General features: G+C 42.8%; 1 protein-coding gene across 2 annotated transcripts in view; it reads right to left on the reverse strand.

Moving 5' to 3' along the window:
* Positions 1-242: 242 nt before the first annotated feature.
* The window catches only part of aplp1 (amyloid beta (A4) precursor-like protein 1), a 36,462-nt gene continuing 12,577 nt past the window's right edge, over positions 243-24,127 (reverse strand). Inside the window, exons 2-17 of one of the 2 annotated variants that reach the window (XM_037073795.1) lie at positions 13,885-14,064; positions 12,844-12,973; positions 10,970-11,082; positions 10,247-10,440; positions 9,848-10,155; positions 8,477-8,604; positions 7,048-7,122; positions 6,788-6,946; positions 6,548-6,676; positions 5,088-5,187; positions 4,806-4,973; positions 4,667-4,687; positions 4,503-4,570; positions 4,348-4,413; positions 4,112-4,255; positions 243-3,258 (exon numbers count right to left, since the gene is read on the reverse strand). In XM_037073795.1, the coding sequence (XP_036929690.1) occupies positions 3,157-3,258; positions 4,112-4,255; positions 4,348-4,413; positions 4,503-4,570; positions 4,667-4,687; positions 4,806-4,973; positions 5,088-5,187; positions 6,548-6,676; positions 6,788-6,946; positions 7,048-7,122; positions 8,477-8,604; positions 9,848-10,155; positions 10,247-10,440; positions 10,970-11,082; positions 12,844-12,973; positions 13,885-14,064 (2,085 nt within the window). In that variant the 3' untranslated portion in view covers positions 243-3,156. The remainder of the gene's footprint in view (positions 3,259-4,111; positions 4,256-4,347; positions 4,414-4,502; positions 4,571-4,666; positions 4,688-4,805; positions 4,974-5,087; positions 5,188-6,547; positions 6,677-6,787; positions 6,947-7,047; positions 7,123-8,476; positions 8,605-9,847; positions 10,156-10,246; positions 10,441-10,969; positions 11,083-12,843; positions 12,974-13,884; positions 14,065-24,127) is intronic. The other variant, XM_037073796.1, reaches the window with a different exon arrangement.

Raw genomic sequence — 24,127 nt, forward strand, 5'->3', positions numbered from 1 at the left:
TGCAACTGTGTGGATGCAGGAAAAGGTTAAAACAACTAATTTTCCAGTGTGAGTAAGGCAGAAGTTTTTTTCCCCTCTGTGGCTTTGACATCATAGGGCTCATTACACAGAATACATCATGGTCAATCTTCAGCTTTCTGCATGTGAGATGACTGAATTATGTTTCCCAGTGATGTCAGCATGGTGTCTCAGGGAGTGAAAATCTGCATGTGTAGAAGTGGTTCAAGAAAGCAAAGACAGAGTGTTTTATGGGTCATTCATTTTTATTACACTATTAATTAGCTTGACCAGTTTTAATTTCTCAGATTGCTTCGCAAGTACAGTTACACAACAGAGAACATTGTAGCCAAATTGAAATATCTGTCTGCTTATTTGTGGAGCATGTCTTTGGTCAAAGGTCTGAATGAAAATGAAGAACAGCTCTCTCGATGACGCTATCGACATCCCTAGAATCAATGCGGTATAATTGAAAATCAGGCAGACAGAATCAGTGTCTCACAAATACACAAATCGAGTCATTTGGTTCTACTTGTGCTTAGTGCCACTCCTTGTCAATTAGGCAGAGAGGCCTCGTGTCTACCTCTGTTTCACATTTCAGTAATAAACTTGTCAATGTTTGTCTCACACAAGCCTCTAAAATTACATTACAGGTGAAAAGCATGACCCTTGATCCAACTGATTATTACATATAAATAAAAAATACAGAATAATTACATCCAAAACACAGCATTGTAAAAGGCAATAATGCAGCAATTAAAATCTCAATAACATTGTTTATATTTTTCGTTGGGAAGTAAGGGGGACAGACCAACAAAGAAGTCTAGAATTTGACGGAGGACGTACGTACAAATGTGATTGGAGTAACTACAGTATACACCATTCTAAGTCTGCTAAATGCTGGTAGGAAACCTTCAGTGGTTTGGGAAAACACAGGCAAGCTTATTCTCATCTATTGTTTCAGTAGTATCATTACAAGATCAACTGACTTAAACTGTGAACATACAACGTTTTTCATTCACTAACGTAGCTGTACAAATTATACAAGGGCTATGACTTCTCTTCGCCCGTCATAACTCAACCGCAACCTGCAATTAACCTGCCTAACGAGAGAAACTGAAGATTAATCTTTAAATCGTAATTCAGATAGTCGAACAAAAAAAAGAAAGAAAAAGAAATTATAAACAAGGACCTTTTTTCTCTGAATGGACATTTTGCAGGTTTTTAGGGGAAAACTTCCACCAGTAAAGAAATAAATAAAATATGAACTGATTTTGGTATGACTTATCTATACTATAGCATATAGGTAAAGACCCATGATTAAAAAGCAACATCCCACTATGTGACCTTCCGCAACCGAGATGGCCTGATACAATTAAGTAATGGAAATCAACCCTGACAGTTAACAGCCAGAAAAAAAGGGGCAATCCCCTTTTTTTAACTACTTGTACGGGGCCATTAGGTTGATCATAAATATGACAAACTACAATGAGTCATTCGGTGACAGGCTTTTTATGAAGAGAGTAACTTAAATATAGCATAGAGTGCTAACATTCAACGTTGTTGAGTTCAAATTTGTCAAACTGGCAGATTTAAAGACATACAGCATGTTTTTTTTTTACTATTATCATGCCCAAGTGTGGTCTGTTTTTAATACACACGCACCGATACTTAACATAACTATAGCTGCGGCCTCCTCTGTAAAGTATAATACGCTTTAAGTTCCTCCACTCTGACACACACCTGCCAACTGTGAAAATGAACAGGCTGCTACAGGAAGTGATGAGAGGGGCATCAGGCGTGTAGTGTGCCTTGTCGGATGTGTCGAACACGTCACTACTTGGTCTACTAGGGGAATGATGGGGTTTCTACTGAAAAGAAGATGGAATCTCAACGTCTACCTTAAATACATTCAGAAAGAAGTTTACTGTGTCGTTGTCTTGTGCTGGTTTTTACAACAGTCCGTTTTCAATCAGCCATGTTAGGAAAAATGTTTCTCCCTCTCGTAACAGCACAACGTACTATTTTTATGTATTATTCCGTTTACATCAATGCAAATTAATCATAGAAATGTCTACATCTAGTAGTAGCATGTATTTCTTACGTTATTTACAGTGTCCAGTTTGAACGGTGACATTTCCGACTTTTTCAAAAGCAATGACGAGAACAACACAAAGAAGTACAGCAGCATCATACACCAAGTTGTCATGCTTTCATTAAAAAGGAACGGACTTCTGATTATTCTGTTTTTTTTTTTGTTTTTTAAATTTTTTTTACAGTTCTTCAGGTAGCAGTTCAAACAGAAATAAACTCATTCACCGACTAAATTAGCTCAGTGGAATATTTGGTATGCTTTCGCCAAATAATTTGATCCTCAGAAGTCAAAAACATGATTTTCTTTTCTTTACAGTAGTTCTGTATCAACTAGTGTGGTCTTTTTGGCCTTCCGTGTGTTAAATTAAAGTCTCACGCATTCAACGTAAACACCTCCGCATCCTCACTTAATGTCCGTGCTGTAATATTAGAGGTATTGCCCAATGTTACCGTAGCTCCTGGAGGTAAGTGTTTAGCTTTCGACAGTTAGCTCAATTGTCCTTTCATCACTGAGTGGGTTTTAAAATTGAGAATTGTTACACCATAACTAGGCTGTCACTCGCACTCATCTACACAGATACATTATATCTAACTGTGGTACAATTTTGAACAAAGAGACTACTACTGAAAAATAAATCCTATAAAGCGTTATGCACCGTTCAGCTTTCTAGTGGGGGGCGGTAGGTCAAGTCATGCCACTGGGATGGTTCTCCTGTCTATGACGTGAAGGTTTTTTTTCCTCAGGATCATGAAACGCTGTGGCAACGCTAATGGAAAGAACAATGCTCGGACTCTAAACCCAGAGGAGGAGTATTAGGTTACAATAGGTGATGTGAGCTCGTAATCATATCTCAATATTCACATTCTGGTAATGATGAATGGGTTGTCGTCGGTCATTTACAATGGGTTTGGGACGCACCCTGTACTTATTCAGTTACTTTATGTTTGCAACACATCTTAAATCCGTCATAGGGAGTGTAGCTGGGACACCACTGTTAGGAAGAGTGTGGGGAGGGGGGGGACAAAACAAGTGGTCAGGCATGACTTGTTGGCAGCCCCGGTACCTCAGTTCATCTGTTCAAAGAATTTGTAGGTGGGGTTTTCATAGCCGTGGTTCTGCATTTTGTTGAGCTGTCGTTCCTCTGGTGTCAGCATGGGGTCGACCTGCTGCGAGACAAAGAGCTTGGATTATTACACACTAAAGACAGGGTTCACGTGCAAGGACAGCGCCGTCATAACCGCCCATCCAATCATGACTTTGTTGAGGGTATAGGGTTTCCTTAGGAGGCGAGTTAGACACGTAACTAGAGAATTTTTTCTGTTTGGGGCGGTCTGTCGATCCAATAATCAGGGATAAATAATGCTTGAAACAAGATCAAACAAGCATGAAAGGCAGGAAAACATTCATGGCCATATGTCAGCTTGAAGTTAGAAGAAAAGATAGACTACATTCTGATGTTTTTGTTGTATCAGGGCCCAGCAGACTGTTAGCTTAGCTTAGCATAAAGACTTGAGACATGTGCGAACAGCTGGCATGGTTTGGTCTACAGGTAACAAAATCTGCCTCCCAGCACCATTCAAGCTAACTAACCTCTAATCTTATATCTTGTTTGCTTGCTCCTGATGCTGCTAGCTGGATATATGTTTTTAGCCTTGGGACAGAGTCAGGCTAGCCGTTTTCCCTATATTCCCAGTCTTTATGCTAAACCTCCGCTAACTAATTAGCTGTTGTTTATTTATTTATTTATTTTTACATATTTAGCACATACAAAGTGCACATCTTTTTTTTTTTTTTACATGCATCTCTTTTTTTCTTTTTCTATTAAACTGCTTTGGGTTGGGAGGGAGAGCCCTTTTTTAATGTATGTGAGTACATAAAAAAAATGACAACTAAACAACAACTAAATCTTGCACATATACACAGAATGCTGTTTCTTAGTTAAACAATGAAGTGCAATACCACTGCTGTGGTCCTTTAAGACAAGACTGGCTAAAACAAAAGGCCCGTGTGGGGTCGTACCTCTACGATTCCATGGCTGATAGTGCCGTACGGCTTCCTGCGCACCAGCAGCAGGCTGATTACCATCACCATGGCGATGGCCACAGCCACCACCAGCAGCCCCACCATGGCGCCGCGGTTAAACGTCTCCAGTGCATCAGGTTGCTGTGGACAGAATTGTGCGGTGAGACGCTAGACGGGGTGGACACTTTGGGGCACAATGAAACAGGCCATCTGAATTTGAAAGAATTTCTTACCAGCTCATCTCTCTCGATCTCAGGAAGCTTGTTGACGACCTGCTTGAGCTCCACGGAGGTGTTGATCTATGAGAACGGACGGAGAGTGTGACAGGGAACTAGAGGGACACAGGGTCTGAAGTATGACCAGCCTTATTACACGATCGTCATTTTACCTTTTCCTCGTATTCATAAGTTGGGCCTCTCTCAGATGTAGTATAATCATATTCATCAACTGCGGGCACTAAAGATGGAGACACGGAATTAAACATGAAGCTGCGGGCAAAAACAGGCAAAACAAAACTCTGAAATCATCGTAAACATGAAAACGGCAGCTCACCTTTCTTATTAGACTGCAGCTCTTTTGGCAAAAAAGAGGGAAAAGTGTCATTAACAGCAGCCACTTACACAATCAGGACAGGCTTATGGATGCTGAATGTGTGTGCGTGTGTGTGTTTGAGTAGGATGTGGATGTATACCAATGCGGGGAGGATAAGGCCTGTTCTGGAAGGCTCGCTCCTCTTCCTCTTCATCATCCTTTTCCTCCTCGCTCTCTGCCGGCAGGAGCTCCTCAGTGGTGCGGGTCTCAGAGAAGGAGGTGGTCATGAGCTCGCTGATGTCTCCCCTCTCTGCCTTGACAAGCTCCTCTGCAGGTGACAAACAAAATAAATAATAATAATAATAATAAAAAAAGAGGTCAGCATGAGCGGTCTGCGGATTTGACAGCTGATAATACGATGAGTGACAGCAGCTGAGCTTACGGATATCACTGTGCAGCTCTTCGGCCAGGGAAGGATCCTTGTAAAGCAGTGCGAGACTCTGGTTCATCCTCTCCTCGATTACATGGAGATGTGTGTACACCTGCAAATCACAAACATCCATTTCTAGCCACGCCAGGCTCCAAAAAACACAGTAAATAAAACATCTGAAGGCCTTCTTCACTGGAGTCATCTTCGCAAAACACATCAGCCTTCAAGCGCACATAGTCTGCCCTAAAAAACTACCGTTACCCAAGTTATACTCACTCTATGTGCACATGGTTACGTATATGCACTGTGTTTTTCTATTTTCTGCTACCCTTTACTTCCACTACATTTTAGAGGATAATATTGCACTTTTTTTTATGCTACGACATTTATTTGATAACTTTAGTTACTAGTTTCTTCCTGCATTGGAGTCGAAGTCATGCATTTTATTGGCGTTTGGATGAAAACAACACTCACTCCAACAATCAGAAAAATTCTTATCGTCAGATCTGATAGTCAGCCTGACCAATGATAGAATACAGTATATACATTCATGTAAAGATGCGTTTAATTCACTTGTTGACTCTTGATACTCTAACCCTAACCCTAACCCTAACCCTAACCCAATACATTTATTACCAGATAACTTTATATACTTTTTTTTTAACCAATGTGTGACTTTTGGATGTTTTTAACAACACTATATAATTGTGTTTTCATCTATCTGTTGCCTTACTTCTCCACATTTTTCTATAATTTGCTCACACTGCTCATTACTGTTTACAATGCATATATTGTATGTGACAAATATTCTGTTTTAACGTATGTATTGTGATATTGGGCTGTGATAAAGATTGACCGAAGAAAAACCTCAAGAATCCAGGTTATTATTGTCTGATTATTCCAAGATGTGACCCGAGTATGACGGTATCCATAATGACACTCTCCGATCACGAGAATCAAAGACCTCATGTTCGGAGAATCAGGTCACATTTGGGCCTCATACATGACAAAAATAAGATGTATCCAATATCTTCGTATAATAAATATCCTGTATTAAATCCATATTTGACCTTATATTGGGCATATCAACTCAACTATCCAATCATAACGTCTTGAGTTCTGGTCTTTTTTGCAGTTCAAACAATGTCGAACAGAGTGTGTGTTGAAGTGGTCTTGGTCGCGAGAAGAGAAGCGGTGAATTGGTTCCTTAAATGAATGAAAAATGAAAGTCCAGATAGATATTTTTCATGGATTCATGTGTCGAAAGGCAGCTTTTGAAGTCTGCAGAGCCCGGCTTTGATCTCTGTGTAATGAAAAGAAGATTGGGAGCTGCTTCACCTCTGTGAGTTCAGTCCCAGCTCTTCAGCACACAATGTTCCGTACGTTTCTCGGTCAGCAGAAAAAGGAGCCCTCGCGTATCAAAAGCACAGGCGTGCGCGGAAAGCATTTCGAGTAGCAGAAATCTCACACACCTGGAATTTCATCTGCTCAGCCTTCTGCGGGTCGACAGCCACGATGTGCTGGTAATGCCTGAGTGTGTGTCTGCGGTCCTTCTGCTCTGCGGCCATGTACCGCTTCAGAGCCTGCAGCACGCGCTCCGGCTGGAAGAGGAAGTTAAAGAGAGAGGCCGGAGTCGGTGAGATAAAAGACGTTTGAACTTCCTTTTTATGTCGCTTCCCCCCCCTCTCCTCTGCGCTCCGTGATGGACTTACCTGAGGGGGATCGGACTGCACTGCAGTCAGGTAGTTCTCCAGGGCCAGGCGGCGGTTGTTGTTGAGAATGGCCTCCACTCTGGCGAGATGGGTCTCCACCAGCCTCTGCCTCTCTCCTGCAACCTGCTCCTCCAGCGTCTGCAGCACGGATTGGAAGTGCTGGACGTGGAGAGACGAGGGACGAGTGAAGATGGTGCAACATCGCCGCGGGAGAATGCAAACTACAGAATTAAAGCCAAGGCTGACAAACGTCTGCTTACCTCATTCAGGGCCTGTCGCTCTGACCTTGGCAGATTCTTTGACTGGTTGTCTGCCTCTGCCCATTCCTTCATGATCTAAGGAAATAAAGAGACATGATTACAGTTTATCCTACACGATATAAAACAGGGTCCACCTGTGCAACCTGTCTGAACTGCACACTGACAGAGGCATCAACATGATATGACTGTGCAATTTCTTAAAACTATAGAATATGTGTATATTTGTTTTTACATATCAACTGGTGCGCTGTCATCCAAAATTCCTACATTGTTTGGCTTTTAAAAACTGGGACGTTTGACTTCAAACAAAGGTTTGACATTTTAGTATATTTCAGTTATTTGCTGTTATGCTGAAAGCTAGATGAAACGTTTGATACGGTCCCACTCAGCTCAGATCAACAATTGCCTGGCGCCGTCTGAAGGGACCACAATCTGCTCTTCGTCACTTCTGAATCTCATAATCAACATGCTATATCTGTACAAAATGTGAACAATAAAAATAGAGATTGCATGTTGAGACTTTAAAGGCCCTTTAAAGGATAGGCTGTGGACATTAGCAGTAGCTGTTAACACTGTGATACGGTGCGCTAGATGATTGTTGTGCAATTCAAATAAGCATGAAATGAAATGAACTGAAATGCAAAGAACGCTTCGTGAAGCGACTCTCTGGGGTCTCTGTTGGTCGAAGGGCCACATCACAGTGACGACAGCACAGATATAAATAATAATAAAATAATAATAATAAAATAATAAAAAATAATAATAATAAAAAAGCAGTTATGAGCAATGTATGGTATAAAAAGAAAGCCCAAGACATTGTCTGGCTAGTTTTGAAAGAACATTAAACATATCGTGACTGTGAATCTGTAACAACATGGTGACCATCGAAACTGTTGAGCAAGAAGGTTTGATGGCAGTGATGAAAACACAGTAATTGTGGTGTGTGAAACCACAGCCGAAGCTCAGAGAGGGGCTGTTTTTTCTTTTACAGAAGCTGTTTTTTCAGATTGTGAACAAAGATACAAACACACAGAGTAAGAGACAGATGTGATGTGTGATAAACTCATGTATGAAACATGGCCTCCACAACCACTGCAAAGTACACTGCTAGATTATTAGAAATAACTTAAAGCCCTTGAAATAAGCACTGAAATTATATTCTGTTTGAATTATGGCGCGGGTTAATTATATGTGTGAATATAAACAATCATACTGACACCATTTGAGGTGTGTCAGTTCACTTCTTTCAGGGCAAGTGTGAAATTTCTATCTGATTCCTGCTTCCCTGAATGCAGGTAAAACATGCAGAGGCCGGCGCCCCTGTTGTTCTGAGAATTAGACTCAGGAGCCTCATCCCGCATTAATGAAACAACTGTCCGACCCGACAGCCAAAAAACTATTAGCCTGTTCTGAACCCTGTGAAAGTCACCTCATTGATGCTCTTCATTCTGCGCTCCTCCAGGTCCGTTTTGGCACGCAGGAAGTTGGCATGCTCGGTGTCATCCACCGGCTTCTCAAAATAAACATCGACGCCATCTGTGGGCCGAGGCGTAGTCACTGGATGGGAAGAGACAGAAAACAGAGGTTATTACCGTCGCAGGAGCCAGAGAGCAATTATACCCTAATTAAATGTACAGCCCTGGTCAAAGTGTGTCTCAGGGTGTGCATGGAGGAAATAGGAAGACAGACGGAAGGTCTTTTTACACATCGACTGGGGGAATGTGAAGAAAATTTTAAAAAGGACCATGGACAACTGCATCTGCTTCGTTCTGGAGAGAATTTAGGTGGAAAGTGATGATAATTCTTGATGAACTACCAGAGAAAAGAACATCATTTTGTGTAACACACACATTTAATCATTACTATCGATTACATTACACACGAATACTACTTGAGTAAAGGTCCTAAAGTATCTGATTATAAATGTACTCTATTAAAAGTACAAGCATGTTTACATGTGTATGATTATCAGTACCTAGGTTTGTTTTATCCTAATGCCAATGAAATGAATTAACTTGAAAATGTGCCACCCTGTCTCTGAAGAAGCATGTAATCAGCAAAGTAACTAGTAACTAAAGTTATGAAGTAAATGCAGTCGAGTAACAAGTATGATTTTTGACTATTCATAACCCCAAAATGTAGTGGAGTGGAAGTACAAAGTATCAGAAAATCTTGAAAAAAAAATACTCAAGTAAAGTACAAATGCCTCCAAACTGTAATTAAGCATAGTACTTGAGTATATGTCCTTAGTTACAATCCATCGCTGCTAGAAACTAAATATATCAAATAAATGTAGAGGAGTGGAAACAGCAGAATGGATTAACTCAATTATCTTAAGTTCCTCCGAACTGTACGATAGTGAAATACTCAAGTAAACTGTAGTTAGTTACATTCCATCACTGGTTATTCTAAATTTTGACACTGAGATTTGACACCGCGACCCCATAAAAGGGATAAAGTGGTTACAGACAGTGGATGGATGGATTTCTATCTGTTCCAAATACTGGTCATCACTCTCCTAACCTACTAATGATCCCGCAGACAGAGAGCTCCCTCATGGTTTACCATCATGGTTTTGTTCTTAGTTAAATTAAGTAAAGTGGTCGACTGTTCTGTTTTTGTGTGCACACCAGAATAAACTCTGCTGAGGCCTGGAGGTTACTGTGAACACAAGATACAGCCCCCATATAGGAATAGGCACTTCTGACATCATGTCAGACGAATGCATATACAAGGTGCATGGGCGGGTGCGAACATTAAGTGTGAAGGCACTTATTTCACATCATAGAAGGACACTCACAGCTGTCTCCCTTGATCAGAGGTGTAGAGGTGGTGGGCTTGTGGCTCTTCGGGTAGTAGAGGGAGTCCAGGTAGTCTGACGTCTGGTAGGGACCTGAGTCAATCGGGTACTCGTACTCATCTGGATCTTTCACAGCTATGGCCTCCTCTTCCTCCTCTTCTTCCGCCTCCTCCTCATCAACTTCCTCCTCTTCTTCCTCCTCCTCCTCGTCCTCTTCCTCCACCACCTCGTCATCCTCCTCCTCCATGTCGGCCTCTTCCAAGTCGGTGTCAGGGGAGGGGCTTGGCGTGGGGGCCGTCACTTTGGTTCTGTGGAAAAGCGGTAAAGGTCATTGCTCTGATGTCTACGTAGCATGCAACGTACTGTCCTCCAACGTCTGGCCAAGCTGAAGCATCTTACACAGAATTAAGTTTTCCACTGGTCTGCGATGAGAGCGTCTGAGGGCCGGCGGGGACGTCTCTCTCCTCCGTCTCGCCTTTCCCGCTGGAGCCCCCCCTGCCCGGGCAGCACACATACTCGACACCTCGGAAATGGTCTCCACATGGCAACAGCATCCCATAGCTGTGGAGCTCCAGATTTTCCGCAGCACATTCCTGCGAGGGAGGTAATCAGAGCCGCAAAGTTTAAAAACACATTGCTAATCAGGTTGCAATTTAATATTCTTGTGTAAAAATTTGCACAAAATACTGTAAATTCTAAATATAACTTGAGAGCTTCCACTTGACTTTTTGAATAATGAGTGACTGCTGATATGAAGGAGTGATGAACTTTAGCTTGAACTTTCAACACCTTTTTATTATGGAAGTAACACCTTAGGTACTGAGAAAGTGTGATGTGCGCACAGAGCACCAGTGTGCAGACCTGTCCGACCCAACCTGGTATTTTCTGTTAGTCCTGGCAACAAAAGCGGTTTGAAATTCACATCGGAAAGTTTATTGGGCGCATGATAAGTTAAACATTTACAAAGTGTATCAGCGGAAAGTTCCATAAAAGAGGGAAAAAAAAAATCAACCTTCTGCTTTTCCGTGCCTGTAAGCCTGTGTTTCCTTAATCGCTGGGCTTCATTAAACAATATTAAAAGGTCTGAAAATTGTACCTACGCCATGTATCTGCCCTTCTTACCTCCTTAGCAATGTTGTGCCAGTACACGTAGCTCTCACAAGCATCCATCTGCTCCTGGTGGAGGAAACGGCATCGGTCGGGCACCAGCAGGGCCTCGCTCACGTACTCGCCCTCTGCAGCAGGACGGAACAAGAGGCGTCATTTTGAGAGTCAAACTTGTGAACTCAGTGCTGCGTTTGAACCTTGAGATTAAATGTGAATGTGCTTTTAATAAGGAAGAAAAGAGAATAAAAGCTGCACCGTACATAAAACACATGAAACTAGAGGGGTTGGAATGCGGGTGGGCTGCATGTATTAAGACTGACGGAAAACATAAATGTGTAATGTGCGAGCACTTTGTGCAGACAAACTGCAGCTACTGTCAAGGACATCGAAATACACAAGAAACCATACATGAAATGGAAAGGAGGCTTTATAGTACGCAAATAAAACAGTACATGTAGTAATCATTCCAGACCTGTTCTTCATACACTGCTGTTATTACACACTGTTCTTTCGCAACTCATACACCCACACAACAGACAGTACAGTAGAAATCCAACAAGCTCGAGCCAGTTCTTCTTCAGCGGCGTGCAAAATAATAATGCTCCATGACTCAAAAGGTGAGTCACTGCTCATTACTCATTCATTCATTCATTCACTGTTAGCCTATCTGCCCCCCTAGTGGCCTACAGCAGACATGGCCTCTCTGTAACGCTGCAGAGGCGTTCACGCTGCCCTGAGCCTGTTAGACTGCACATCCCGCATTTGTATCCGAGCCCGTCTGCAGGTTTAACAGCGACACAAGTAGAAAGCTGCAAAAAGAGTTTTGCACATTAAATCTAGACTAATCATCAGTACACTTCAACTATGTTAATCACGAGTTAAGTTAAAATTGCTATTTTTGATCAACTCTTTTTGCACCGAGTCTATTATGGCTGTAATTAAAAAGTAGAAAAGCACAGTCTGAAATGTATTTTTGAGTGCTTTTATGTGCTAAAGTGGAACAGCTTAACGTATACTTTGTACACTTGGAATTAAGTGCTGTATGTTGCTGTGTATGTACTAATATACGTACTTGATTAGTTCACTTATTTGTATTACAAGCACATGCAAATGTGTTGTGAATGTCTGGCAGATATACAAGTGACACATCATGAATAAATGTGGTAATGGCGTGCACAGTTATACTTTAATATATTTACTAAGAGAGGACACTTTGCAGTTCATTATCAATAGACTTCAGTTTTACTATGCTGTACTACTTTGAACATTACACACCTTACATTTTAAATCTCTGGTAAGTTTTCTATGCCTTAAAAATATATTGCTTGAACAAAAAAATAAGTAAATAAAAGTATGCAATCAATATGAAGATCTTGTTAGCTTATGCTTTTGTTAAGACATATTAATGTGTTTTCTGTTCTAAGACAGAATCATGGTTTATGTCACTGTTTAAAATGTTTACTTGTCCAAATACTGGAAAATAAAACAGACTATTTGACAGTTTTGTTTTTTATTCGTTTTAATCACTGAGTTGCAGAGATGCTGGTAGATAGATTTTGTCACCATTTTAGGAAACTTTCCTCCTGTTCTGCAGTTGCTCATTGTGTTAAGCTAAGCTAACTGGCTGCTAGCTGAAGCTTCATGTTTAACAGACAGTATTTAACAGAAATTAGACAATAGGATCGTATTAATCTTTTCATATTATTCTCAGCGAGAACGCAAGACATTTAGGGTGCACTTCATCCCACTGTCTCTCTCCCCACATTCCCCTCCACTCGATGGAGTATACAGTAAATCTAGAAACTACAACATGAAGGGACACCAGAAATATAAACCTGTGTGTTCTTGGTGGTGTAACTGACCTCATGGTCATGGTGTGTTTTTCTTACCTAGACAGCGGTAGGGCAGCACTATGAAGGGGTGTGTCTGGCAGCGGCCCCAGCCTTTCTTGCACCAGGCGTGGATGGTGACGGGTCTTTTCGACTCCTCTATGTGTGAGATCGGAAGTGCTGGGTACATCTGGACGTACGGGTACATGCAGAGACGACAGGGACACAGAAACAGGAAGATGGATGGGCAGAACAGAAGGGGATTGGAGACGAGAGGAGCGGCAGACGGGGGACGATTGGTCGGAGAGGGGGTCGGAGGATGGGTTAGGGTCGGGGAAGAGCACAGTCAGTCTGGAGAAGACTAACGAGGGGAAAGAGTCATGCAGCATATTCTCCAGCTACTTACACAGAGCCGTGTCAGACATTTGACACGGCGAACTGAAGGTTCATTCTTTCATTTCAATGAACATTCTTGTCTTTTAATGTTTCTACTTTCCCATCTGATTACTTGAATTGAAAATCTTGGCCGGCAATTTCAAGCACAAACACATAATGTGGACCGAAATGTAGCGTCTGAATTCACACTGAAGGGCTTTCTTCACAAATGTCAAAGCAAAAAAAAAAAGAAGGCTTTTGTATAACAGACATACTACTGTCAGCTAATCGCATTACAGTCTGTTCATGGCTCATGGCTGCTGCTGCTGCCGCTGCTCTCTGTGTCTAGTTTGACCTCCAGATGGCGCTTGGTTGCCTTTTACTTCACATGATTATTCCTGAAGGAGGAGTGTGTGGAGAGTATGTGTACCATTGATTACCTTACAGTAAATGTTATCAAGTACACATATCAGGTAACAACGAGGAGGAAAAGTGGATGGAGGCACAAATGAAATATGGCGATATTCCAGCAGGCCTCCATCGCGTCACTATATATGGTTAAATATATAGATGCATATAGGACAGGTGTTGGACAAACCAGATTAAAGACAAGAGTATCATACTTCATTAAATTAGCTCTGGACTGCATTGTCATTAAGCTTAATTCTTAATTTTAATAGATCCAGACTAGTGTTCATCATCTGTCTGTTAGGCTCGGGACCCTACCTCCTGACAGTAGGACAGGATTTCGCTGGGTTCTTTGAAGCAGCCCTGGCGGCCCTGGGGATCCGGCTCCCACTGGCCCGTCTGTAGGTTCATGTGCAGGAGCTGACGGCCGCAGAACATGGCGATCTGAGGCTCCGCCACCTGGGGGCCGGGCCCGTTCACCTCGGTCATGGACAGGGCCTAGGGGGAGAGAGAGAGAGAGAGAGAAAGAGAGAGAGAGACATGAGCGGTGAGGAGGAGTTGATACAAACACACTGGGACATCATTTTGCGTTTGAAGCCGAACCAGGGGCAGGTAGACCAGAGGTAATTCCTAAATGTACTCTCTGACATCAGACCGAGAGCGCAAGGCAGGGCGGTGGGCTGAGAGTTCGAGAAAGATTGAAAACAGAAGACTGTCGAGGAAGGGAAGAGGAAGCTAATGCACAGGAGATTCGAGTGCCAACTGTGAGCCTTGAGAGAATATCGGCGGTTGAAATAACCCGGAGAAGAGCCGATGAAAAGGCTGACTTATCGACTGGCGGCCTATGCTCCGTGCAGGCTGACAGCACTGACGGCTGACAACTGAAAGGACCGATGGTGGATGAGGAGAAAGGTGAACAGGAAAGATATGCAAGAGTATGTAAAAAAGACTGGCCCCCTCTTCCCCCACTCCAGCGGCCTTCTAGGATGTTGTTATTGATCTCGGGATATGTTGCCTCTGCCTTGGGGAGGGCCCAGGGGACCCCACAACAGAGGAACAAACAGCAGCTAGGGCTCGGAGTCAGGTGTTAATACAAGCTCATTGACCGATGGGCCACTTCACTACATTAACACACAGCACAGAGGCAGAGAGAGAGAGAGAGACACACACAGAGAGAGAGAGCCCAGGGAGGAATAAAGGAGGGGGGTTAGAAAGCTCTATAAACAGCACAGAGGAGGACTTCATCCACAGATTTTTTTTTCAGACAAACAAAAACAACGTGACCAAGTGCCAAAGTATTCCATGTTCCACTGGATGTCTGAGTCATCCCTGGTGCAACAGCGACTTGTTTACTCCGGCAGACTCGCTTTGTTCGAGCGAAAAGATGAGCATCTGAGAGCGTCACGCGACAGCAACATTCATGGTACAGAACGTGCAGTGATGTGCACCGGCCAGCCCCAAAACTCATCAAAAAGGCACCCCCGAACCCCCGGAGCCACCTACGTATGGCTCCTATCCTTTCATCTGCGCTGACAGCCAGAGAGACGGACCCACTGACGACAGACAAGACGAGCCACGCTGAGCCAATTAGGCGGAAGTTGCCCAAAGGGAAGGAACGGAGGAGAAGAAAAAAAAAACTGAGAGAGTGACGCCTGATCAAAGGGAAGCCCTGCTTCGGCCGACCAGAGCTGGAGTGTTTGAAGTCCCTAATTAAAATTCATACTGAATAAAATAAATATATAAAACCCCTTTGAGTAAACGTACAATAAATATAATAAGCCCCGAGCAGTCTGTGCATTATAATTATGTTAAGAGGAGTTTGTGTTTCTGCGTGTCCTAGCAGATTTCTTACAAATTACGCACGTACTTTTCATTACTGCTGACCATTCCCCAAAGCAGAGCTGTGTTTTTAAGATTTATGAATGCGTTTTTATGCCTTCATAGGCGGCAGCGTTTTCCAGATCATATCAATAATGTCTGAATATCAGCTAGCAGAGGCTTAAAACAGCAGCTTTAGAGAGGTGATCCTCGCAGTGAACTCTTGGAGACATGAGCTGCAGTCAAACTTCTCATGTGTACTTTTCTGATATACATGAAAAAAGTCTCCTTTTAACACAGTTTCTTTCGTAAATGTTTCAAAATTTATTTTTTACCCCCCTTCCTTGAGGTGCCTATCTTCTCACTGTTTCTCTCTGGCGTTTTTCTTTCCTAACAAAGTTGCTCTCCAACACGTTGCTGTTTTGCAGCAAGTTTCTGCTGTCATCACTTGCTGACATCTCTGCCATGATGTATAACTCATCTCAGGCAAAGTTTCAAGTCCCTGCAAGTTAATGATCGACCCGGCAGATAAATAGAGGCCATGGCTGCTCAGCAGGTATGGAAAACGTTTTCAAAAATAGAATGATGATGACCAAAAATAACTCCATTATGCTTTGATTTACCATTGATTTACAATCTGTGGTAAGTGGGGTTGCACAATGAATCAAAAATATTATCAAAATGCAAAGTGCATTATCCAATTTGCTGAGGCTGCTGGGGGGTAAAATGTGTGATAAAACAGCATTACACTAAAGAAACTGTAGTGCTGTAAAGACTGCTTAGACTACAGAGGTTGTTCTCCGGATGTAAGAAAACATGTTTGTTTTCTTTACAGATTCCAACAAATGTCACATCATCACGATTTTATTAGTGGAAAAATAACCCCTACTCTTGAGTCATATCGCAATAAGTAAGAAATGTTCCGCTCCTGAACTGAATGTCCGTGTTAGTTATTGACCGTGCTGAACCTGAGCTTTTTATTGGTTAAGTGTGTTGTTGGATAAGCACAAGGAAACCCTGCTGAAGCTGCTGAAACAGTCTGTCTAGTGCGGCTGCTGAGCTAATGTCTAAATAGATATATCTCTTTGACTCGGGGAAGGTCAGTGCCATGAAGAAAAAAAAAAAAGAAGGAAGAAAAAAAAAAAAACTTCCGGATATTTGAGAAGATAACCTGGCAGCTCCCCCTGGTCCGGCTCTCTCTTTCTGCCTGCTCTCCACTACTGCACTTGCAGAAAATCAATGCTGAGCGACTGCAACTGTATCGCCACGTTCCCCCCAATCAATAGTAGTCCATCAGGAGCCTGAGGCCCTGACCTCCAGCACAGCAAGGCCAAGCTGATCTGGGACCAGATTAGATCTCGCCTCAGTGATAACCCCTTACAGAGAAATACAGTTTTTACGATGTGCAGTCGGGTTGGTTTGCTCCTTCACGGCAGCACGACACCTGCATGATTTTGACCCAGTTTGGAGTGTGATTCCTCACATGGACTTCATATGAACATTCGTCAGAGGCTGACGTCAGAAGGATCCACGCTGCTCTGGTGTGTGGATGCCACTCTGTGTCTTTGTAGGCGTTTCATTGTACGCTCACAGCAATAACAGAAACGGTTGCCAGCATGCGTCAGTCCTTTTCATTCTTACCCCAAAAATGGTGAGAATCCTTTTTAGGAAGCATCGGTTGATGGATAGAAACGCATTCTGTGGTGTTTATTTACAAAGTGCGTTATGTCGACCTGTTTTTCATAAAAAAAATATAAACCGACTTGGCAAGTCAGTGGATGCAATACTCAGGAGTTGGGAAACATCTGGCAAGACCGTGCTTGAACTCAGGCATGACAATAGAAGCTGGATTTCAGTCAAGTGAATGTCGCTGTTGACTGTACTTGTTGCAAGAACGCACCGCCTCCTTTTGCTTCGTTTATTCGATCATGTTCAATCACAACATAAGTAACCGTATTACACTAAAATATATAGCTTTTACGATGAAGAGCCAATTGCATTATGCCTATTATTCTTAGGCCCCAGATCACATGTCAGTGCTATTTCTGTCAAATCAGCTTCAACATCCGACTTCAAGCCCAGCAAGGACACGACTGCTGCACAGCAAATATTTATGCGCCGCGTGCGGCTGTCTGTGCAACAGGACGGTGGAGAGGATCTGCCAAGCTGCTAATCAAATTGGTCGGTTGACCAGGAGCAGAATCTACCTGATAACAGCAGTCAATTAAAGGAAAGAAGGTCTGCAGAGGGCACAAGAGCGAGGAAAACAGAGCAGAGAGGATAATGTGTTTGCTGGGCTTGGAGTTGTTTACAATAACAAGACATGTCGGCACACACCTAAACTTCACCTCGAGGCCACCACGACGCACCTCAGGCCAAAAGCTTCTGCCTGTCCAAAACTCATGTTAAGTGGACGCTAATACACCGTGGTTGGGACAAATTATCGATGCAGCTATATGTGATGCAATTACTGATACACCGGTTCCAAATATTTTAGTCATAGTTCCTACTTCTTAACTCCTTTTGGTGTAAACCTCTGTAAACTTAATTTACACATGATAAAAAAGAATTTAGTGCAGTTTATGGCTGATTTAATATTGGAATGATGGCACACAAGAACATGGACAAGGAACAGTCAGTCTTCTTTACATTGTTTCATCCCATTTCCAGTCAAATCCTGTGAAACTGACACCACGGTGCAGTGAAAAAAATACATAATTACTGCATTTTGCCCTTTCTCGCGTATCATAAGATGACTGTCCTGCGATGTGCGGATTATCACAGAACTGCTGTATCGTGATATTATCGTTATCACGAGCAGCGTATTGTAATGTAAGGTCTATGATTCGCGCCCAATACAACACACATAAATAAAAAGGCTGAACACGGTAAACCTTTTTACCTGTAAGTATAGAATTATCATTCCACGACAGGTCATGTTTACAAAAGGAAAAAATTCAATGGTAAAACATGCTCCGTTCCCAATGCTCTGACGTCTTTCATAAACACATGGCTGTATTCGCTAGATACAGATTAAATAGACAATAGTCCTCTGTGGGGAAAAATTAGGCTCTCATTGACAGCTAAGAATAGCTTCTGCTACAGTGAATGAGACGCATTCTTATGCCTTGATTAAGCTGTTTTGCCCATGTTTTGTTCATACAATTTATAGCTGTGCCTCTCCTCGGACTAAAAAACATGTGGTCAAAGCTTTTCAGTGTCTCTGTGTTGCGCAATTTTCCAGTTTGACGCCAATTGGACTTGTTGTCCAGAGTGTTTAAAAAAAAAACAAACAAAAAAAAAACTGCTGCGGTGTGAGCACGGAGGTGAAAGTCTCTCTGAACATTCCCAGTCTCCATCAGGAGCTGAGGCCCATCACTGGTCCAGTTGGCTTCACAGTAAGACTTCACAATCTGTCAACAATTATGCTTCTTCTCCAGTAAAGGAAAGAGGCTGCAGATCTGCCGTCCACCAATGCCTCAGAGAGGAAATGCCGTAGTGTACTGAAGCATCTCTGTACAGTACACTGAGGGGGCAGGGAGGGGGGAAGGGGGGAGGGGGAGTAAGCTGGTGCCGCTCAACCATCCTGAGTCCCACATATCATGTCCTAGTGCTGATGAGGCTGAACAGGCAGACAGCCCAGAAGCCTGGCAGCTGCCCACTGCAGAGAGCGCTGCATCATTAATAACGACCTGGTGATATTAAGCATCGATTGGCTTTCTGCCTTCTTCACCAGGTTCTTTGCCTCCGTTTGCTCCCCTGACATCCCGTTTTTCTTTGCACTGCTAAGTTCTCCGTATCCGCTGCATGCGGACTGTGCTGCGTCTCTCCGCGATCACGCGCGCACCTCCAGAGTCACCATTACAGAGAGCACCACGAGGAAACTAAGTGATCCCACAGAGACAAGAGCACAATGTGCACTGGAGCAGAAGTTGTGGAACAGCTGATGCAGATATAATGATGGTTAATTATATTTTCACAGATATCCGTCTGGTAGAGGAAATTATGCTGCAGAGTGGAGCACTCGAAATAAGTGCCGGCAACAGATATGATCTTGCTGCATAAATACTTCTGTCAGTCGGGCTGAGTTTGGGCAGGGGCAGTACATTTACATGTTCAACCGGCAGCTTCAGCCCTGTCCTAATTAAATTTTTAGCACCTGTTCCACCCTTATGTTGCAGGATGACTTCATCCTCTGTAATGATGCAATCTCCCGGTCCTGGCAGGCAAGCCAGAGCAGAAGAGGCGGAGCCCACCCATCATTTGTTACCTTTTACAAGTAGCTGCCAGAGCGAACAGTGGAGAGCCAGGCCATAAAACGCATTAGATGCTGCAGGGAGCAACATGTCATGTTATGTATGAACAGTCACACAGGGGCTTTTGATTGCAGTTTTTTTTTTTTTTGTTTGTTTTTTTAGCATTTCATATTTCTCCATGGAAACTATTCTATAGTTGTGTATGTATGCGTTTGTATTTATAGGTATATCTGCGAATATGTTGTATGATGCCCTTTGGTACATATGTTGCTGCGCTCTATAAATAAACTTATAGGTGCAATATGTAGGAGATGTATGTAGCAGATGCCCACCTGTCAAATTCTGTAGCTGGCATTAGCTAGTTTGCTCAGTTAGCTTTTAACTGTCTAGCTAGCAGACTGGACAGGGAGCTTGGAGCACTTGGGGAGTGTTACTGTTCACACTACTAACACAGGCGCTGGATATGCAATGATAGGCCAGGGCTAGCAGGCTAGCATGCTAACTTCTGTAGATACCTAGTATAATATAGTTAATTTTCTGAAACTTACTTACATATTGCACCTTTAAACTTGCAAATACACTGCCTACAACGTAAACACAGGCTGTCTGGTCAGAGGTTTATTATATACAGCTTGCTTGACACCTGATGATCAACTCGAGACAACAGATCCCTGTGGAGCTAATACCCTCTTAGCAACAGGGATGTGGGATATCCCATCTAACCAAAGTAGACCAATGTAGTGACGATCTGATTGAACCATACATCACAAACACAAAACAACTTGTAAAATTTCATGATTTATCCCAATTTTGTCTATCATACTGAGGCTTGACGACATTTTAAATAACATATGCCAGATAATAGGAATTATTAAATTGCAGCAGGCACATTTCCTTTCTTCTGCATGGTGTATGGACAAGTTAGCATGCGACATAAAATAATCAGTTCATCACACATATCTTATGTCACCATCTTTAGGATACATCGCTCATGATTCATGTTCAGTCTGTAGAGCAGGCTGTTTGGGCAACAGTACAAATATCTTGCCAAAGTAACTGATGACAAGCGAGCAGGCTCGAGGTTCCTGTTGACGCTGCGTACGAGAAAGAACATCAGCGTATGTTTATTCACTAAGGCTCGGAGTTGTAATGTCGACGGTATGCTTATGAAAATCTATCATCCTTGTTTCATCACATCCATACTCATATTCTCTCTTTTCTGGTGGTGCAGATCACTTACCCTCGAAAACAGATAAAGACTGCAGGGTAAAAGGTGAGGACTTTGAAGAAGGCCAAGTCAGCCTTGGCTGATCTCAGCCACCCACTGTCCAACGGCTTCCATCTGGCCACAGATACATTTGGCCAAGATGCTGGACCAATAGACTTGAGAACTCATTTGTCCGTGCTGCCATTGGCCTTTTAAATGTCCTTCTTAATATGTTGTGATACGATTTAATGATTATGTTTTCTCTGTATTTATTGTTGTTTTTTTTTTCTTTTTGTGTTTTAGTTATCGTTGCGGGATTGTAATGTGATTACTGTTGGCTGTCCAACAAATTTCCCTTTTGGGATAATATAGATACCTTCAACCCTGAGCATGTACATGACCTCAAACATGTTTTTCCATTGTCTGTTTACATGTGTGTTTAACATTTTAAAAACCAGTTGGGCTTTCAATATTAAAAGGTGCAATATGTGATCATTTTTGTTTGAAAACATTAAATATTAACCAACATTGTTGACATAATATGAAGAAATCACGACGTCTGTGAATCCTGTTGCAGACATATCTACCAAATGTTGGCCTGCTAACCAGCTAGCCCCCGACTCCTGTGCTAGGACACAAACGCATGCCTGATAATACGTGCTCCCAGCCTGGACTGGCAGATGCATGGCTAAGAAAGATATCAAGCTAATGATAGCTACAGTTAGCAGCAGCACATTCTGGATATGCTTCCACCAATTTGTTTTGAATATTTCTCACATATTGCTCCTTTAAGAATTCAGTGCTCAGTGACACGATACACCTACACGATTATGCAGTTATTCTATCATTATATCAGTGGCATGAAATGATCTTGAATTTCTATTTTCTATTCTAGGACAATGTATGGTGGCTATCCCACAATACCACAAGGGTTGCAAGAGTTTACAGACATCAAGTCATTAAACACCCAAGAATTCCTATGAGGTTACGTTGGTGATTCATGCAATAAAGCTATCTGCAGCTAGCGCTATCCTGTGCAAACAACAAGCTTTGTCACGTCTGGTGTGAAAAGCCTGCATGGTTAAGTAGGACCGCTCTAACATTGCGGAGTGGCAAATTTCCATCACTCATGTAGAGAACACACCCACGTACAAATAGGTCTCGCCGATGCACAATCCATGCATGTTCGAAACACAAACACACACACACACACACAGGCGTTCCTGTCTTTGTGCCTCTCTGCAGCACAGATGGCTGAATGGTGGGAGTCTTTCCTGCTCTCGGGGGCCCCTCCCTCCACCTTCTCTCAAGGCTGAGCTCCATCCACCCCGAGCCAGCCACCCCATCCTCGATATCCCTCGCGTTGTTGTCTCCCTCTTCCTCCCTAACAGCTTTCACACAATACCCGACACTCTGCTGTTTGGCCTCCCTCCCTAGGCCAGTGCTAAATGGCCAGATAGATTCGGGGGCATTCATCATTGTAATCATGTCGGTTAATTATTCATAGGCTCCATCAGGCCTCTTCCTGGTGTGGCATGTACTTATTAGAGAGTAGCAACATTAGTCTGCCAGGCTCTCGTGATGCAGAGGGGACAAAAGGAGGATAGAGCAGGTTAGCGCTGCACGCTGACACTCATTATTATACATCTCTGACTAGCAGCTAATTGAAGCCATTAATTTTCGATTGAGCAGGGACTGATGGGCAGAGCGGAAAATGCTGCATTGTGTTTAATGTATTGTTCCATAGCTTCCTACTGTAAACCACATATAGGGTTACTTATTGAATATTAAACCCGATGCCTCGTTTCAATACGAGCTCGACAGCCATCATGGCAGAGGCTTTTGGCTGTGCATTTGCAAACGTCACGACCTTCTCTAAGTCGGGCTCTCTCATCAGTCCAGATTACAGCGGTCCAGCCTCCAGCTGGGCACACTGGGAGCAGATGGCCCCATAATCACCAGGGTTCATCTAGGTCTGCAACAGCAGCCAAAACCAGCTCCCAATATTTGATTTGATTTCAAGTATAGCTTAAAATACAGAGCATGTCAGATGGCATCACTGCGAGAGACTCCATAGATCTGGAGGGCGACCGTGCCAACCATTTCACGATTGTGGTAATTTCGGAGCATCAGTCAGAGCTGTGCCAACCGGGGTCTGTGTGTAGAAGACCAGAGTGGCATATCCTTTCTTAAGGTTTTAGCCTCTTCTGAAAAGAAGCTGACGGGGAATAGGAAATCGAGTGATTTCTCTCTTCCTGAAAGGTCACCGGCTCCTCCCGGGATCGCATAACCTTAGCTGCAAACAGATTTCCCTAATTTAGGATAGCACCATGAGACTCAAGCAGAGCTGCCACGCTTAGCAGATTAATCAAGTAGTCATTCGAAGAGAAAATGAATCGCCAGCTATTTTGAAAACCGATAATCATTTCAGTCATTTTTCAAGCAAAAAACGTCAAATATTTGCCTCTTCCAGCTTCTGATATGTGATTATTTGTTGTTTTTCTTTGTCATTTATGATAATAAATGAAAAGGCTCTGGGATTTATACTGAAGGTTGGCTGAAAGAAGCAATTTGAAGATGTACTTTTTCCTCATTCAGCATTTTATAGGCTTAATCAACTGATTAAGAAACTAAGGCAGATTAATCGAGAATGTAAGCAATAAGTTGCAGGCCTAGACTCAACAGAAGCGACAGGAAGAGAGTCTCCACCTCTCCCATGACTCCTTATCAATATCATGTTCACACATACCCTGCTTCTCTCTTTGTATTACACTCAATAATGCACACACCTGAATTTTTAACTTCCAGTGTGCTGGCAATATTGTTACAGCCATGTTTCCTGTCAGCTTTTCTTTGTTGTTCTTCTTTCTTTAAACATCCTGCCTTTCAGCAGCATCCGTGGTAAAAAAAAAAAACCTGTCCAACACAATCACGAGAACAAAACAGGAAACTCCCACGGACGTAAAACAGATTTCAACGTAGTGTTCCCAGTTCAATGGAAAGGCAGTATTAGGCAATATTCGGAATGAGACGAGTGATTGTGATACTTGAGCTGCACAGAGTAGGCTGAACATTGCCTCTCTGTTCCACCCCCATTTCAACAAATGCTTCATCTGACTCACGCACCACGATGACGTTCTCTGTCAAGAAAAGACAAAAACACAAAGCGCGGTTGGTCATTTTCACAATCCACTCCGCTCCTCGCCGCCGCCTCCTGCAGACGTGTGGGAAACAAACAGCTGCGTAATAACGTTTCACAAAACCAGCCGGAAAAACACAC

This window comes from Acanthopagrus latus, chromosome 17 (assembly GCF_904848185.1).
Source record: "Acanthopagrus latus isolate v.2019 chromosome 17, fAcaLat1.1, whole genome shotgun sequence".
In the NCBI taxonomy this organism is placed as follows: Eukaryota; Metazoa; Chordata; class Actinopteri; order Spariformes; family Sparidae; genus Acanthopagrus; species Acanthopagrus latus.